The 18,712-nt window shown below is 45.0% G+C and overlaps 1 protein-coding gene across 1 annotated transcript in view; it reads right to left on the bottom strand.

Annotated features, from left to right (window-relative positions):
* Positions 1-2,059: 2,059 nt before the first annotated feature.
* The window catches only part of LOC124689659 (tyrosine-sulfated glycopeptide receptor 1-like), a 31,996-nt gene continuing 15,343 nt past the window's right edge, over positions 2,060-18,712 (bottom strand). Inside the window, exons 2-3 of the mRNA XM_047223152.1 lie at positions 2,888-5,577; positions 2,060-2,606 (exon numbers count right to left, since the gene is read on the bottom strand). Coding sequence (XP_047079108.1) covers positions 2,248-2,606; positions 2,888-5,577 — 3,049 coding nt within the window. The 3' untranslated portion in view covers positions 2,060-2,247. The remainder of the gene's footprint in view (positions 2,607-2,887; positions 5,578-18,712) is intronic.

Genomic DNA, 18,712 nt, shown 5'->3' with positions numbered 1-18,712 from the left:
TCCACCTGGCTGGATGGCTCACTCAAGTTTTCTTAACACAGGACAGAGGAGGGATTGAAGACATGCTTATGTTTTACATCGTGTCTTCTGTACTCTGTAGGCTTAATTTCCTAAGGGGCTCAAATTTGCGATGTAAGCTACTTTGCTGATCAGAAAACGAAAAATTACACATTATGTTTGCTTATATCTATTGTCTGCAGCGCGTGTAAGCTTTCTTCTATTATCTTAAATCATCTCTTTGACGAAGGATCTTTTTAAGAGTATAACCATGCATATTTTCTCTTCTCGTAGATTGCTAGATTTATCTGTTTGGAACTTTGGATGCCACTACATTACTGATTCTCTACGATGACATCGTGTGTGTCATTCACGTCAGTTTAATTTTCCAATCCATAGATGTAGACAACATGTCCTCCTCCTTTAATTGCTTAGTACTGTCTCAAGTTGTTCACATTTGATTTCTAATTAGCTATTTTTGTTCTATTGTATCTAATGTTTGGTTTTCCAAGAGCAGATATAGTAAACAATGGTTTTTGTCAACATTTCCCCTTGCATTGAATCAAATCTTACATAAAGCTAAAACAATATATATCAATTTTTATTCTATACATTTCTAAACATATCCCGCCGCAACGCGCGGGGTATCATCTAGTACACTTAAAAGCTAGTCCCTCCAGCCAAAAAAATTGATGCAATTCAGAAGTTCTTTTTTTTTGCGAATCAGAAGTTTTCCTTTTGATATTCACTCGTAAGTACATTTGTACTGGGCATATTGCTCAGCCCGGCCGTTTTCAATGCTCACTAGTCACTACAGTGCAGCCTGCTATCCTTGGAAGCCCAATCAAAGTCCACTTACGAGCCTAGGAGGAAAAAGTAATTTTCGCAGACTAAAGAAAAAGTAATTTCCTTAGACGAGACTGTTCGGCGCGGCGGTGCGGCCCTCGTCCGGCGGCCGTGACCTGAGCTCTGCCCCGGCAGTTCCCGCAAGGGCGAGGCTTCCATTCGCGGCGGCTCGGATTTCACCACGCGTGCTCGGCGGACGGGTGCCGGAGGATAGGGCAGCAAGGTCAAGCCACGCGCGGTGCGATTCCGAGGTACACAAATCGTGCAGAACACTTGTCGGGAGAAATTAGGGCTCGTAATCAGCGTCATTGGTGATCAAAACCCTGAAACCCATTCCTTGGGAGATCTGTCCAGTTAGTGCGCGTGATTAGGAGTACTAGTTGTGCTTACAGCTTACAGTTCATCTTGTTTAGCTACTCTTACGCCTTACAGATTCAGCATTAGTCGAGTGCTATTGTTTAGCAAACAAAGCAAATGTTGAAATTAAAGCTACGCGGATTCCATCGTCCTGGAAGAAGTTAAACACGGTTTCTAGCTCAGAGTGCTAAACCTGATCAGGATTCAAATCCAACAAAATTGTCGTAATAGGTAGGTAAAAAATGAGTTAATTTATTGTTGCTTGGATCCAGTGTTCTAGGGAAAGCAGTTCGTAAGAGATATTGAAGTGATGGAGTTGCTTGACCCTCGGGTTTAGATAGACTTCAGTCTTCTCTGGCTTAAGCATTGGCATATCCATTAGACAGACCATAAAGAATGTTCCAAAGGGTGTCGTGTTCGGGCTTTTTTATGTGATTGAAGCCATCTGATTGTAAGGAGGCCGTCTCGGATATAAACTCAGGAATGGGATGCAATACATCAACATCACTATAGAAATCGTTGCTCTGTTTTGTGAGTTCAACAATTGCATAACCATCACTATAGAACTATAGATATATGGGCATACTGGTTTAATTCCCTAACCATGATGCATGGATCGTTTGATCCCAACGGAAGACAGCGAGAGGAAGTTAAGAAGGAACTGATTTGACACTCAAACTGATAATTTGGCACAAGGAAAATTTCGTTTTTCTGGTCACCGGCCCCCACCGGTGGCAGGGTATGTGGCGTAGAGAGGATCACATGGAAATGAGAGAATAACAAAACCAGCTGAGTAGAAATGAGATAAGCGAGAGGAACATTTCCCCCCTTAATAATACAATGACCTTTCGTTACATGTACAAAGCAAGTTTACTAGTAGTATGCATTCATTGATACTATAAGTTTATTGCTGGCTCCATAGCATTAGAAATTTGCTTTTCTTACTACATAACACTGAAATACAAATTTGCATGAAAGTACTGTAGTCGCTTGAGAAGAAACTACATTTACAAGAACACCAATTCATCGTCCATATGGCCCTAGGTACTACTGGACAGGAATGTTTAGGACGGCGTGCAGATAATCAACATGATGATCATCACATATTTTAATCCCTGCAGATAGCTCATCACTGGCACGTCGTGCCGTTGGTCTGCTTGATGGGTTAGGCTCCAAGCACTGAACTGCAACACTGAGCACGGTGTATATTTCTTTAGCGGTTTCAGCATCCTGGAGCTCAAGCCTGGAGTCCAGCAAATCCTTCAGACAGACATCATTCTTGTTGGTTGTCAAATAGATGGAGGAGAGTAAATTGCCTGGATGAGATCCCATAAATAGCTCAAGAACAAGCACTCCGAAACTGTATACATCACATTTCTCCGTCACATTCTCCGTATACGCTAACTCTGTAAATAGCACAGGATAATTAGTATATTTGTTGCAACTAAACAGTTCAATTCTCTCTCAAAAAAAACTAAACCGTTCAAATTTCTCTGTATACGCTAGCTCTGCAATTAATATCAATTATCTTGTTATGTTGCAATTAACAGTTTAGTGTTCATCGGATGATCCGTACACATGCATGTTCCACGGATGCATCACAGTTTGCATGTACAAAAGCTATGTATAACATAACCAAGTCTACAAAATAAAATAAGTATATAGATAAGGTTCAATTTTATTTTACCTGGGGCAATATAGCCTTTCGTTCCAACAAGCCTTGTGAGATTTGGGCTGTTAACATTGAGAATTTTAGCAGTGCCGAAATCAGAGATGAAAGCTCTGAACTCGACATCAAGCAAAATATTGTTGCTTGTTATATCTCGGTGGACGATTGGTGACAAACAATCATGATGCATGTATGCCAAAGCGTGAACCACATCCAATGCAATATTTATCCGCCTTTTCCAGTTCAATTCGATTGCCCTTTCATTGGTCTTCAGTGTTTCCGCCAAGCTTCCCCTCTCCATGTATTCATAGATAAGAAACCTGCCTTTGATAGAGGAACAATATCCAAATAATTTTACGATGTTTCGATGCCGAATCTGCACCAATGCGTCGATCTCACGATTGAACATGGACTCGTTGATGCAACACTCATCTTCTATCATGTGTATCTTCTTCACTGCAAATATTTCGCATGTTGCAAGCGTAGCTTTGTAGACAGATCCATATCCCCCGGTTCCTATGCAATGTATCTCGCTAAAATCGTTGGTTGCTTCAACGATTTGCTTGAACACGTTTGCCCCATCGAAGCTCCAAACTGAGAAGACATTTGCTTGTGTTACTCTAACGGTGTTAATTGACTTGGAGTTCTTACTCTCCTGTCGGAACATCAATATCCATGCAACAAGAATAAGAGATATCAGAGCAGGAAATGTAGCTAGTAGAATTGTTTTGTATCTTTTCCTTTTCCCTCTGCCCTGAGTTGCACTACTACAAGGGGGAAATCCTTCTGCTGAATCACAACTGCGCCTGAGAATAGGGCCACATAGCTTTGTATTCCCATTGAAGCTAGAAGGTGAAAATGCGTTGAACTGGCCTCCAGATGGAATAGGACCTCCCAGGTCATTGTTAGAGATGTTGAATGCTGAAAGGAAGTGCAGCTTGTTCAATGCAGCTGGAATTGTACATGTGAGATTGTTTCTTGACAAGTCTAACACCTGCAGGTATGTGAGATTACTTATAGGTTCTGGGATCTGCCCTGTTAAACCATTGAAGCTCAGATTGAGTGAAGCGATGACTTTCAACTGACCAATCTCCAGGGGGATCTCACCAGTTAATCTATTGTTGCTTAGATCCAGTGCTCTAGGGAAAGTAGTTTGTATGCGATATTGAAGTGATGGAGTTGCTTGAGCAGGTAGCTCAGAGACCCTCGGGTCTAGATGGGCTTCGGTCTTCTCTGACTTGAGCATTGGCATATCCATTAGTGCTATTGGAATTTCTCCTGTGATGCTGTTGGAAGATATGTCTAGATAGAAGAGATTACTAAGGGCTTTGATCCAGGCTGGTACTGATCCAGTGAGTTGATTGTTAGATAAGATTAACATCTCTAAATTTTCTAGTTTGGATATCCATATAGGCATTTTTCCAAACAATTGGCAATTTCTGATGTCCAAAACCTGAAGATTCTCCAAACCTTCTACTGTATAATCTTCTGGCATGGACTCCCCCCTGAAGTTGTGCCCGATAAGTAAGGTCTTAAGGTTCTGGCACTGCTTGAGAACATGAAGTGCATTTGCAATGTTTGTAATATTGTTGTTACCTATTGAAAAAAAGGAGAGATACTTCAGATTGCCTATTCTTGATGAGATCTCTCCATGGAAATGGTTGACTGATAGTCGCAGCACGATCAAACTGCTGCAAGAGTAGATGCTTTCTGGAATTGCGCCAGTGAAGTTGTTGTCGTGAAGATCTAAAGTTCTTAGATTGGACAGTGTGGAGAAGTTGACCTTGCTAAGTTCTCCGTTGAAGTAGTTGCTCTTGAGGTCAATTGTTATGAGATTTGAGCAGATGCTCAGGGCTGATGGCAGCTCCCCGGACATCATGTTGTTATTCAAATGGAGCTTCTCCAACCTCTTGAGCTGACCTATAGAATCCGGAATTTTGCCGCTGAAATTGTTCCCTCCAAGATCAAAGGTTATGAGGTTTCTGAGGTTCATTATGTGTGCACCATCAAGCACTACATGCAAGGCATTGTTAGGAAGTGACAAATGCTGCAACGAGGTAGCATTGAAGAGCTCATCTGGCAGTGTCTCATTGAGATTGTTCTGGCCAGCATTGAGCACTCTGAGCTTGGAACAAGTACCAACTTCAAGGGGAATGCTACCACTGAATCTGTTGTAATCTAGTTCAAGCACCTCTAAGGATGGCGAGCTTTTGCAGAAATGAGTTGGTATCCTCCCAGTAAGGCTGTTATTGCTGACATTGAGTGCAATCAGATTCTCCATTGCCCTCCATGTTGTGGATGGAAACTGTCCTGTAAACAAGTTGCTTGAGATGTTCAATACCTGTAGAGGGCGGCCAGCAGCTGAAGATGGTAGCTCTTGCATGTTTCCGTTGAGGAGGTTAAAGCTGACGTCTATGACGATGATGCTGCTGGATGATACCAACTCCAGCGGTAGGCCACCGGACAATGAGTTCTGGGATAGGTTGAGGCGCAGCAAGCCTGTGAGCTCGCCAAGGGATGGTGAGATGCTCCCTTCAAGGCCCTTCGAAGCCAGCAAGACATCGGTGACTGTCCCGTCTGTGCCACAGATGATCCCTTCCCATGTGCAGCAGTCGGTGCCGTTCTGCCACGACGCCTTGAGGCCACCATCCGACGAGGTTCCAGCTAGGAACTGGAGGAGGGAGGTCTTTTCATGTTCTCTGCAAGAGCTGATGGGAGAGGCCAAGCAGAGGAGCACCACCGCCACAAGAGCAGGGCCGAGGAAAGGTACAAGAATACCATTGCTGCTCTTTCTCTTGCACAAAGAATATGGTTGCAGCCGCATGACTTGCTGACGAAAATTGCTCAAACCTATTTCTGGCCTGATAGACAATGCCCCTGATCAGGAAAGAGCATGTGGACGGAGAAGCTCTGCATTGTTCTGTTTCTGTAGTGATAATCGCTGAGAAATGAGAGGGCTGCTGGGTCAACGCATCATGGAGGGAGAAAAGATGCTGGTCTCGCTTCCATTTTGTTTCGTGCCGACCACAAAGTATGTCGGGGTCAAGAAAACTGGATTTTACACTACTGCCCCAGCCCACCGACAGCTTCCTAGTTCACACTTCGCACTGGCGTTTTGGTGTTTCACTATCTGCTTCCTGGAGGTGCCTGCTATACTCTACTGACATGTCAATTGCTCAATCTTTGTAAATGTTGGCCATGCAAAATTATCTTTCGAGTTCATACTTGACTCTTATCCTTATTGAGTTTTAACAGCATGCCTTTACTTGGTCTGAAATCACTCCTTTTAACGGTTTCACTAAACAAATCTAACCTCTTCCCACTAACACTGACAAAAATATTGTTACCCGATGCATCATTTGCCCTTTGGTGAACAGGAAAAGGAACCTATTTGAGAAAGGGAAGGTTTCCAAGATTCTTATGCCGGGAGACTACCGAAAGGCTTAGGGAGAGTGAATAGATTGAACCTGGAGGCATTTGCTCCCGGCGGAACTCCAAATTTGATTGGTCCACGATAGGAGTGGGCCTCATATGGTGGCAGTGTATTTCTCCAGTTAATTTGAGTAGTGATTGCTAGGTATAGTACATGAACCCCATGGGGTATTAATTTCTGACGTGAGCCAGTGACTCTCATCTCCTCCCACCTACTAGTACCTCTCTCTCGCTGAGATCTCATCACCCCGCACCACGCCGCCGCCGCTCTGCTCATGCGCATGCATGCTGCACGCCCTCCGGCCTTCCGCCCATCTCTGACAGAGACCCTGCACCGTCCGGCTGCGGCCGTGCCGCCTCTCCTCATGCGGGTTCGCGCGCGCCGCGGAGAGCCAGTCCGGCGGCCTGACCCGCGCCTTCCCCGCACAGCGGCTGTGGGCGAGATGTAACTGCTCAGCACCTGCGACGTGCTCGTCACCACCGGCTTCTCCACCTTCGGGGGATCAGCGGGGTACGGCCCTGGATCATGCCCGCCACGTTCATGGATGGGTGACGCAGTGCTTCATTGGTGCTGCGGAGTCGCCGAAAGGTGGTCAACGGCGACACCATGGTGCTGGAGATAGCGCAGACGTCGTGTGGGCGTCTGCAGCAGATCAGCGCGGTCAACGGCAAGACGTGGTGCGGTACTGCATGCATGTCTGCAGTGTCCTGATGCCTACACAACGCGCAGTCACCGACGGCAGTGACCTCCTCTCCTACGGCAACCTAGTTCGCGCTCGTGTACGTGGTCAGCACTGCCGACTCCGTCTTACAACTGAGCAGCGATGTGCCGGAGGTGTGCGTGCTGTTGGCACTCTTGTTGTTGCTGCTCCAGTGCAGATGACGTTGCCGCCGGCTGTCACTGGCACTATCTACCACAACGCGGCGACTGAGCAAGGCTGACGGCGCCGCCCCGGAGCGAGACGCTCGGATGAACCCACCAGCGCTACAGAACATCAAGGACGGCCGCCCCTGCTCCTCCGCGCAGACCGCTGCGCCCCAGCCACTCCCTATTCATCCATCAGCGCCGGTGTGCTGCGAGATGAGACAAGATCACCAGCCCACACGAACGCCAATACAAAATTCAGAGCAGATGCTATGCTACTATTACTATACTGACACTCCAACACACATGGACAGACGGGGCCGACACAAAGGTACAGCGGCAGCGCAATGAAAACAGGTGGAAATCGAAAAACAAATCCAGTCGCCGGAGCCATAGCTGTCCCGTGCCGCAACGCGAATGTCGCCCGCCGGCGGCCGGCCGTCCGAACTCAGCCCAACCACCGCCGCGGCAGAAACTCCGTCCCATCATCCATCCGTGCGATCTCATCGCGGAACGCCAGCGGCAATCAGGCGTGGCGCGGATCATTGCGGCACCCCACCACCAGCTTGGTATGCGCCGCCCGCGGGAGAGGAACATTATTTAGGGAAGCCATCTGACAATTTGACTATGCTTTAACTTCCTTAGCCTTTTCTCTCTCTTCCGAAGGGGTCCTACACCTGTGTATTCATGGATGTATTATTGATTGCTCCCAAAAAAATTACCACTGCACTTGCAGGACCACCTCTCACTCAACCAATGGGAGAACGAGTTCAGGCAGGTGCAAATACCGCCAGGTTCATCTCAGAGTTTTCCCACTTGTGACCGAGTAATCATCGGCGTCTAGTCAGCAACTCAGCATGTGGACGAACCCAAGTGGAGGGCAGAAGAAGTGCAACCCTCACAGGCCTAATTAATTCTCTCTTCCATCACCTTGACCCGAGGCATTTACTTCCTCCTACCGCGCGAGCTTAATTTGTCTGATGGATATGTCTGTGGTTTCCAGTTTCCTGGATTTACTGGACTCTCTGTGGTTATCATCTCAGTTCGGAAGGGATTCAAAGTTAACTGGGGTAGCGTATGAGGGCTGGCAGTGGCTCAGCTATGATGCTTTGCGGGAATGCTTGTGTTCTATGGACATGGTCTTTGGAACGGCACCACTTGGTGATTGGATTATTAATTATCGTTTAGTAGTACTTGAGTTGAACATGGTTTAGTTTTTGGATGATGATGTGATGATGCTAGCTGTAGCCGCACTGCGTCCTTATTATTTTTTAGATGATGCACTCTGTCATTGATCATCATACATAGTACTATAGTTTTATTAGAGGAGATCAACGTAATGTATTTAATCATATTCTTGAGAAAAAGAAACAGCAGAGTTGGCATCTGTATCATTTTTGTTATCATGTTTAGTTTAGTACAATATGAGGCACAACCCAAGAATAGGTGCAGACGCCAACAAAATCTTGCACCATTCTGCAATGTATGTACGTGGGGTTGAAGAAATGGATGGTTTCCACTTTCCAGGCTATCATGCCGTGCACTTTTGCCCGTGCATTGAGCCAATTTATGAGCGAAGTCTGGACTTGGCCTTGCGGATAGAGATTTGAAGGAATCTTTGGAAATAGTGGTTTCTCATCATCACGTACCTGAGCAATAACGATAAACGAGGGGACTTTTTAAGGCTACTAACAAAATACAGCTGGGCATGCATGAAAGAACATAAGACGGTGCGAAAATTAGCAACTGAAAATGCGCAGAATTGAAGTGGTGCCCCTTCGAACTACTAGCCATATTTTTTTAAATAGAAGGCCATCCGGCCCAGCTTTATATATAAAGCCACACATCAACAAGGTTCGATACAACTCCACACACACACTCCATCGAATGTTCGCATACAAGTTCATACACTCACATAGCTCCCAGCATCTCATGACATGAAACAGTACAAACACCCCAGGCCCCTCGAAGTAGACAAAGCATCGTCGTGTGTGATTCAGGTAGAGGTGTTGTCTTCATGTCGACTCAGACCGCGTCCGAGCGTAGAGCCTCCTGACGTCGCCCACCGCCAAGTCCAGCAAGTCTCTGTCCCTCTGTCTGACCAGAACCTTCCAGCACTGCATATGTAAAGACAATTGGTAGAAGATATCAGCCGGGTTGCCGATCAATTTTCCCTCTATCGCTAGCTTATTCCGAATGTTCCAAAGTGTCCAGTATTGTGCCGCAAACGTGAACCAAGCTAGCCTACGGAGGGAGTTATTTAAGCCCTGAGCGAGTGCAATGAAGTCCCCTGCCCCTGCAGGGTTCCAGTCACACGAAAGGAGCTCCCTCACCCCAGCCCACATCAGTCTTGCGGTTGGGCAGGTGAAAAAGATATGATTGCAGTCCTCCCACGCACCGCAGAGCGCGCACATCCCATTGGAAGGGCCATGCCGCTTGAGCAGCTGCTCTCCCGAGGGCAGCCGTCCACGAATCAGTTGCTAGAGGAACACCTTTATTTTCGGTGGTACTCTGGTTCTCCAAACGTCCTTGAAGGACGCGGTAGTCGCCCCTTGCGCCAAACTAGCATAAACAGAGCTAGTGGAGAAGATGCCTGAAGGCTCCAGGGCCCAAGACACCTCATCGTCCTCCGGGCTAGTGGGAATCCCCTGTACCTCCCTGCACAGATTGTCCCACTAGCCATATTCAGGCCGTGAAATCAGCAAACAGGAATTGCCTACACAGTACAAGCAGCAAACAAGCAAATCTTTCTGTCAAACAAAAAGAAGCAAACGAGCAAAGCTACAAAAATCACTAGGACACCCTTTTAAAATTTCCAGGCTTCCATCACCAGCATTACAACAAACATATAGCCTGCAGGCACCAAAAAAGGAAAGCTATAGCAATCGCAGAGAAAAATGACCACATAGACAAGTAGTGGAAACAAAGTGTTATATTGTGATCCAAATTCATATACTAAAGGGAGGCTAACTTCTGACGAGGCTTGGGCCGATTTATGAGTGAACATGGCATGACAGAATTGCACAGAAGAGACTGCTAGATGGCTGCAATTTAAGTAAGTTTGAGTTCTGCGAACACTGCATTTTTGGTAAGTATAAGAGAGTTAAATTCAATGCTTCCATTCATATCACTAAAGGGATTTTAGATTATGTGCATGCTTATGTGTGGGGACCTTCCCGCAAGACTTCTCTTGGTGGTGCAAATTACATGCTTATTATCATAGATGATTACTTCAGAAAAGTGTGACCTTTTTTCTAAAACATAAATCTGATGTGTTTGATGCTTTTAGAAAGTGGAAAGTTATGGTAGAGAAGAAAACAGAAAACAAAGTTAAATTGCTTCGTAATGACAATGGCATGGAGTTTTGTTCTAATATTTTCAATGATTATTGCAGCGACGAAGACATTGTCAGACACCACACTATCTCATATACTCCTCAACAGAATGGTGTGGCGGAACAAAACCATCATCTCCAAGGCTCGCTGCATGTTGTCCAATGCTGGTATGCATAGACGTTTTTGGGCTGAAGCAGCCTCCACCGCTTGTTACTTGATAAACAAGTCACCTTGCATTCTGCTTGATAAGAAAACTCCTATTGAGGTATGGTCTAGTTCACCTGCTGATTACTGGTTATTCACAGTTGAGAGTTTTCGATTGCACTGCTTATGCTCAAGTTGATAATGGAAAGCTAGAGCCTAGGGCTGTTAAGTGTGTGTTTCTTGGTTATGGTTCAGGAGTTAAGGCATATAGGTTATGGAATCCTAAAACTAAGAAAATTTTGCATAGCAGGAATGTTGTCTTTAATGAGGCTGCCATGTTTTATAAGAGTTTATCTACATATGTTACTGATGCTGTTGATTTTTATGATAATTCTGATGATGAGCAATAGAAGATCAGTGTGCAGGTGGAGCACGTGGAGGAGAAAGAAAATGATGTTGCTGAAATTGATAACACCGTTGTTCAGCACTCACCACCTGTTTTGCAGCAAACAAATAGTTCCATTGTTGTTGATAGACTGAGGCATAACAAAAGTCCACGTCCTCGTTTAATTAAAGAGTGTAATCTTGTTCATCATGCTTTGAGTTGTGTTGAACATATGGAGCATGATACTGAACCTGCTACATATGCTGAGGCTGTTGCATCCGTTGACCGCGTGAAGTGGATTTCTGCTATGCAAGAGGAGATGCAATCTCTTGACAAGAATGGCACATGGGATGTTGTGTGCTTGCCTAAACAAAAGAAGGTTGTCCGATGTAAGTGGATATTTAAAAGAAAGGAAGGTTTGTCTCCTAATGAGCCTCCGAGGTTTAAGGCAAGGTTACTAGCAAAAGGTTTCAACCAAATTCCAGGTATTGGTTATTCTCTCCCGTTGTGAAGCATAGTTCTATTCGTGCATTCTTTGGTATTGTGGCTATGCATGATCTTGAGCTTGAGCATCTAGATGTAAAGACTCCTTTTCTGCATGGTGAGCTTGAGGAGGAGATACATACATGGACCAACCTAAAGGTTTTGTTGTGCCTGGTACAGAGGATATTGTTTGCAAGTTGAGGAGGTCCCTTTATGGTCTGAAACAGTATCCAAGACAGTGGTATAAAAGGTTTGATTCATTTATGCTTGAACATGAGTTTAAGAGATTTCAATATGATAGTTGTGTTTATATCAAGTTTGTTAATGGATCACCAATATACTTGTTGTTATATGTTGATTGTTGCCAAGAGCAAAAAAGAGATCACTGCTTTAAAGTCACAATTAAGTAGTGAGTTTGAGATGAAGGATCTTGATGCTGGTAAGAAAATACTAGGTATGGAAATTATAAGAGACAGAAAATCTAGTGTGTTATTTCTTAGTCAGCAAAATTACATTCAGAAAATTCTTCATCATTTTAGTATGCATGATGCAAAGTCTATTAGTACACCAATTGTTCCTCACTTCAAGTTATCAACATTGCAATGTCCTAGTACTGATGAAGATATTGAGTACATGTCTCGAGTTTCATATTCTAGTGTTGTTGGTTCCTTGCTATATGCCATGGTTTGCTCTCGCCCGGATTTGTCATAAGCTATGAGTTTAGTTGGTCGATACATGGCTAATCCTGGTAAAGAACATTGGAAAGTTGTTCAGTGGATTTTCAGGTGCCTTCGTGGCACATCCAAATCTTTCTTGAAGTTTGGCAAGACCGGTGAGGGACTTGTAGGCTATGTGAATTCAGATTTTGCTGCCAATTTGGATAAGAGAAGATCCCTCACGGGTTATGTGTTCACTGTTGGTGGATGTGCTGTGAGTTGGAAGGCAACATTACAACCTGTTGTTGCCCAATCTATGACCGAAGCAGAATATATGAGAATTGTTGAATCTTGCAAAGAGTCTGTTTGGTTGAAAGGTTTGTATACTGAGCTTTGTAGAGATGATTCTTGCATTAACTTGTTTTCTGACAGTCAAAGTGCAATATACCTTACTAAATATCAAATGTTCCATGAGAGGACAAAGCACATTGATATCAAGTACCATTATGTCCGCGACATTGTTGCTCAAGGTAAACTGAAGGTATGCAAGATAAGTACTCATGATAATCCTGCTAATATGATGACAAAGCTAGTTCCTGTTTCCAAGTTTGAGCTTTCCTCAAGCTTGTTTTGGTATAACTGTTTAGTCCAAGTGGTTGTTGGCGCCAGCAAGTGTTTTTCTTTGTTGTTCAGGAGATTATTGAAGTTCATGCTACAAGATGGAATTTTCTCAAGGTGGAGTTTGTTATATTATGATCCAAATTAATATACTAAAGGGAGTCTAACTTCTGACGAGCGGAGCGAGGCCCGTACGGTTCGTTTCCACCGCCTATATATACATCTTGCACTACAAGAAATCTGCCATAATATGACGTTTTTTTATGACTGGAAATCAAAATGTCATAGCTTTGTGACGTTCCTAGCTTTGACCGTCCTTGGCCACTCGGGGGGGCAAAACCCTAGAAAATCGTGACTTTATTGGGCAAAAACGTCATTGGCAATTTAGGTCAAAACGTCATTAGCAGGCCAAAAAATCTAGCCAATCGAAGCCAGGAAACAACCTACCAAGGATCAGCCCCAGACTTGGATCTCAACCGTCCAATGCATCCAACGCGCCAAACATGAACCGAAATTGCTGCGCTGGATTTTCCCATTGGCGCCTAAAGATTTTGGGCACGCGCGCCACGACCAGTCCAAACCACTCCAACAAAACTGACCCAGACCGCCCCGCCAGCTAGTAACCCTAGCCATTTCCCTTCCGCCGCCCGCCAGCTAGAAACCCTAACCATTTCCCTCTCCGGCCTAGATCCCGGCCAACTCCCCGCGTGCAACTCCTCCTCCGAACCGCCTCCCCCCGCGTGCTCTCCTCCTCCGCCCGCACCCAGAAAGTTCTGCGAATCCCGGCGAGGCTGGGGCGCGGGGCCGGCCGGTCGGGCCACTGGACCTGGTTCCGGGCCATGGCCGGGATCGACCACGCCGCGGACAGGGACGCTGCCGCCGGGCACCCCGAGTTGACGCCCATGGAGCGCGTCGAGCAGGTGCGCCTCCCTCCTCTTCCCCCTACTCCTCCTCTCGCGCTCTGCTAGTCTGTTCCGTGCCGATGCCCACCGGCGGTTGCCTCGAGTTGTCCCCGTGTATGACTGCCCGTGCCCCGGCGGCCCGGTGGCCATCGGTTAGCCCCCTGGGTTCGGTGTCCAACGAGGATTGCACAGGCAGCAGGATTGGTTGCTAGATTGTTTGCACGCCTCGCGATTTGCCTGGGGAGGCGTTGTTCACTGCTCGATGCTACTAGTAGAAAACACGCGCACTAGGATAAGATTTATGCATCAATCCAGACTGGACCTGAAGTGATCGAGGAGGTCATATATGGCTTAGAATCGGGAATTTTGTTTGGGCCAACAAAGTGTGGGCTATTGTGCTACAAAAGTTTGTATTAGAAAAAAAGGTTTCTAACTATACAATTTTAGTGTCACATGTATTGTTGGTCAAACTGATGGTAGTTAAATCATGTGAAACTAAATCAGGACTGAGGGATCATTGGGAAGGACCTTGTAAAACAGTAGTAAGATTTTTCCAGTCCCTATTCCAACCAACACTGCTCCGCTACTATGCAGATTGACATAGCAGTTAACTACTTACAAGAAAGAAAAACATCTTGATCTTAGTTCGTTAACTGGTCCATGTCTTATCTATTGTCTAGAATCTAAGATATCTCTTGAATGACACATTCACCTACGAAGGGATATCTATTGATTAATTTGGACCTTGTAAAATTGATGGTAGTTAAACACTACTCCCCTACTATGCAGATTGACATAGCAGTTAACTACTTACAAGAAAGAAAAACATCTTGATCTATTCAGTAATGATCATGGATGTTCTATTACATGCTCCACCAAAGCGTCTTTGACTCTTTTCTGAATAATTCTTAGCGTAACTCAATATGATGTGACTCTACCTAAGAAAGAATACATAGACACCCCTTGTTTGTTGCTATGTGGAAGTATAGCAATTTAGTGGATTTAAACGTAGATAGTTTTCTTATTTGTGTTTGCTATTTTCGATTCAGTAATGATCATAGACACCCATTGCAGCGCAGGTTGTAATGGTGTGTCACCCTGCCTTTTATTGCTGATGTGGGTTGTAAAGACTATGTAAACATGTCTCATGTTTCTTAATATAAGTCTTTTAGGCCAAAAGGAAAAGTAGCAACTGTTCTGGAGTTCATGAATTGCTACCAGGTAGTTTTTTTGTTGTTGTGAAATTCATATATAAGTTGCTACAAGGTAGTTAGAAAATAATCAGTGTGCTACATGTCTGGATAATCTAAATGTTTAAGTCTTATTGTTATCTCAGAGGAGGCTGTGGGATATGTGGAGACTGCTGTAGAGGTTGTGGAGCATATAGCCGAGGTAACGGAAAAGCTAGCTGCTAATGTGGCTGGCCAACTTCCTCAGGATGGGTCTCTGTGGAAAGCAGCAGAGGAGGTCGAGTACATTGCTGACATAGTGGATAAGGACGCAGAGAAGGTTGAAGCCATTGCTAAGAAGGTTTGCTCCCATATTCTCGTGTTCTTCTCGATGGCTTGATACTATACACATTTCTGGATTCGCCGCCGTTCCGCCCGATTCCGGCCGGATCTGACCCGTGCGCTCGCTGATTTCAGCTCGCAGGAACCAGCCAGCCATGAAGGGGGCCAAATCCAAGGGCGCCGCCAAGGCCGAAACCAAGTAAGTGGTTTCCTTCGATCGATTCCTCCAGCTTCCCCTCCGTGGTAGTGGCAGATCTGTTCATCGGCGATTCGGCTTCGCTGACCTCTGTTCGTGATCTGTTGCTGACTAGGTTGGCGGTGAAGAGCAAGGGGGCGGAGAAGCCGGCGCCCAAGGGCAGGAAGAGCAAGCCCGCAAAGGACCCCAACAAGCCCAAGCGCGCGCTGATGCGCGTAGATGTACACGTCCGTTGGGAACCCCAAGAGGAAGGTATGATGCGCACAGTGGCAAGTTTCCCTCAGTAAGAAACCAAGGTTTAATCGGACCAGTAGGAGTCAAGAAGCACGTTGAAGGTTGATGGTGGCGAAATGTGATGCGGCGCAACAACAGGGATTCCGGCGCCAACGTGGAATCTCGCACAACAAAACCAAAGTACTTTGCCCCAACGAAACAAGCTGAGGTTGTCAATCTCACCGGCTTGCCGTAACAAAGGATTAAACGTATCGAGTGGAAGATGTTTGCAAGAAAATAATAAAACACAAGTATTGCAGTAGAATTGTATGCTATGTAAAGAATAGGACCGGGGTCCACAGCTCACTAGAGGTGTCTCTCCCATAAGATAAAAGCATGTTGGGTGAACAAATTACAGTCGGGCAATTGACAAATAGAGAAAGGCATAACAATGCATATACATGATATGATAAATATAGTGAGATTTAATTGGGCATTACGACAAAGTACATAGACCGCCATCCAACCGCATCTATGCCTAAAAAGTCCACCTTCAGAGTTATCGTCCGAACCCCATTCGCATTAAGTTGCTAAGCAACAGACAATTGCATTAAGTATGGTGCGTAATGTAATCGACAACTACATCCTTAGACATAGAATCAATGTTTTATCCCTAGTGGCAACAAAGACATCCACAACCTTAGAACTTTCGTCACATCGTCCTGCATTCAATGGAGGCATGAACCCACTATCGAGCATAAATACTCCCTCTTGGAGTTAAGAGTACAAACTTGGCCAGATCCTCTACTAATAACGGAGAGCATGCAAGATCATAAACAACACATAAACAATAGATTGATAATCACCGTAATCATAGTACTCTCTATCCATCGGATACCGACAAACACAACATATAGTATTACAGATAGATGATCTTGATCATGTTAGGCAGCTCACAAGATCCAACAATGAAGCACAACAAGGAGAAGACGACCATCTAGCTACTGCTATGGACCCATGGTCCAGGGGTGAACTACTCACTCATCACTCCGGAGGCGATCATGGCGATGAAGAGTCCTCCGGGAGATGAATCCCTCTCCGGCAGGGTGCCGGAGGCGATCTCCCCGAATCCCCCGAGATGGGATCCGCGGCGGCGGCGTCTCCGGGAAGGTTTTCCGTATCGTGGCTCTCGGCACCGGGGGTTTCGCGACGGAGGCTTTAAGTAGGCGGAAGGGTAGGTCGTGGGGCCACACGAGGTGCCCAGGGGTAGGGCCGCGCGGCCAGGGCCCGGGCCGCGCCGCCCTGTCCCCCGGCTGCCTCGTGGCCCCACTTCGTTGACTCTTCGGTCTTCCGGAAGCTTCGTGCAAAAATAGGACCCCGGGCGAAAGTTTCGTCCAATTCCGAGAATATTTCCTTACTAGGATTTCGAAACCAAAAACAGCAGTAAAACAAAGAATCGGCTCTTCGGCATCTTGTTAATAGGTTAGTTCCGTAAAATGCATAAATATGACATATAATGTGCATAAAACATGTAGGTATCATCAATAAAGTAGCATGGAACATAAGAAATTATCGATACGTTGGAGACGTATCAGCATCCCCAAGCTTAGTTCTGCTCGTCCCGAGCATGTAAAACGATAACAAAGATAATTTCTGAAGTGACATGCCATCATAATCTTGATCATACTATTTGTAAACATATGTAATGAATGCAGCGATCAAAACAAAGGTAATGACATGAGTAAACAAGTGAATCATATGGCAAAGACTTTTCATGAATAGTACTTCAAGACAAGCATCAATAAGTCTTGCATAAGAGTTAACTCATAAAGCAATAAATCAAAGTAAAGGTGTTGAAGCAACACATAGGAAGATTAAGTTTCAGCAGTTGCTTTCAACTTATAACATGTATATCTCATGGATATTGTCAACATAAAGTAATATAACAAGTGCAATATGCAAGTATGTAGGAATCAATGCACAGCTTCACACAAGTGTTTGCTTCTTAAGGTGGAAGGAGATAGGTAAACCGACTCAACAATAAAGGTAAAAGAATGGTCCTTCAAAGAGGAAAGCATCGATTGCCGTATTTGTGCTAGAGCTTTTATTTTGAAAACATGAAACAATTTTGTCAACGGTAGTAATAAAGCATATGAGTTATGTAAATTATATCTTACAAGTTGCAAGCCTCATGCATAGTATACTAATAGTGTCCGCACCTCGTCCTACTTAACTTGGACTACCGGATCTTTGCATGCCATGTTTCAACCAAGTGTCACAAAGGGGTACCTCCATGCCTCCTGTACAAAGGTCTAAGGAGAATGCTCGCATTTCGGATTTCTCGCTTTTGATTATTCTCAACTTAGACATCCATACCGGGACACCATGGACAACAGATAATGGACTCCTCTTAAATGCACAAGCATGAAGCAATGATTATTATTCTCATATGAGATTGAGGATATATGTCCAACACTGAAACTTCAACCATGGTTCATGGCTTTAGTTAGCGGCCCAATGTTCTTCTCTAACAATTTTGCATGCTCCAACCACTAAAATGATAGACCTTCGTACAAGACGGACATGCATAGCAACTCACATGATATTCAACAATAGTTGATGGCGTTCCCCAGAAGCATGGTTATCGCACAACAAGCAACTTAATAAAAGATAAAGTGCATAAGTACATAAGTACATATTCAATACTACGATAGTTTTTAAGGCTATTTTGTCCCATGAGCTATATATTGCAAAGGTGAATGATGGAATTTTTAAAGGTAGCACTCAAGCAATTTACTTTGGAATGGCGGAGAAATACCATGTAGTAGGTAGGTATGGTGGACACAAATGGCATAGTAGTTGGTGACATAGGCATGCCAATTGGGCCTGCCGAAGATAGTACCCGGGGTTTATTGAAGGCCCACTACTCGAAGAATAAGAAGATTCGGAAATTCAAGATATGTTAAGGAAAGATAGAGTTGTAATAGGAAGTGTTGTTTGTAATCTGGCGGGGTGAGTTAGAAACCGTCCCGAACTCTGTAAACTTGCGTATTACGAAACCCTCGGCTCCGCCTCCTATATAAGGGGAGTCGAAGGACAAAGA

This window comes from Lolium rigidum, chromosome 2 (genome assembly GCF_022539505.1).
Source record: "Lolium rigidum isolate FL_2022 chromosome 2, APGP_CSIRO_Lrig_0.1, whole genome shotgun sequence".
Lineage (NCBI taxonomy): Eukaryota > Viridiplantae > Streptophyta > Magnoliopsida > Poales > Poaceae > Lolium > Lolium rigidum.
Note: the sequence above shows the minus strand (reverse complement) of the source record. Positions and strands in the feature narration are given on the sequence as shown.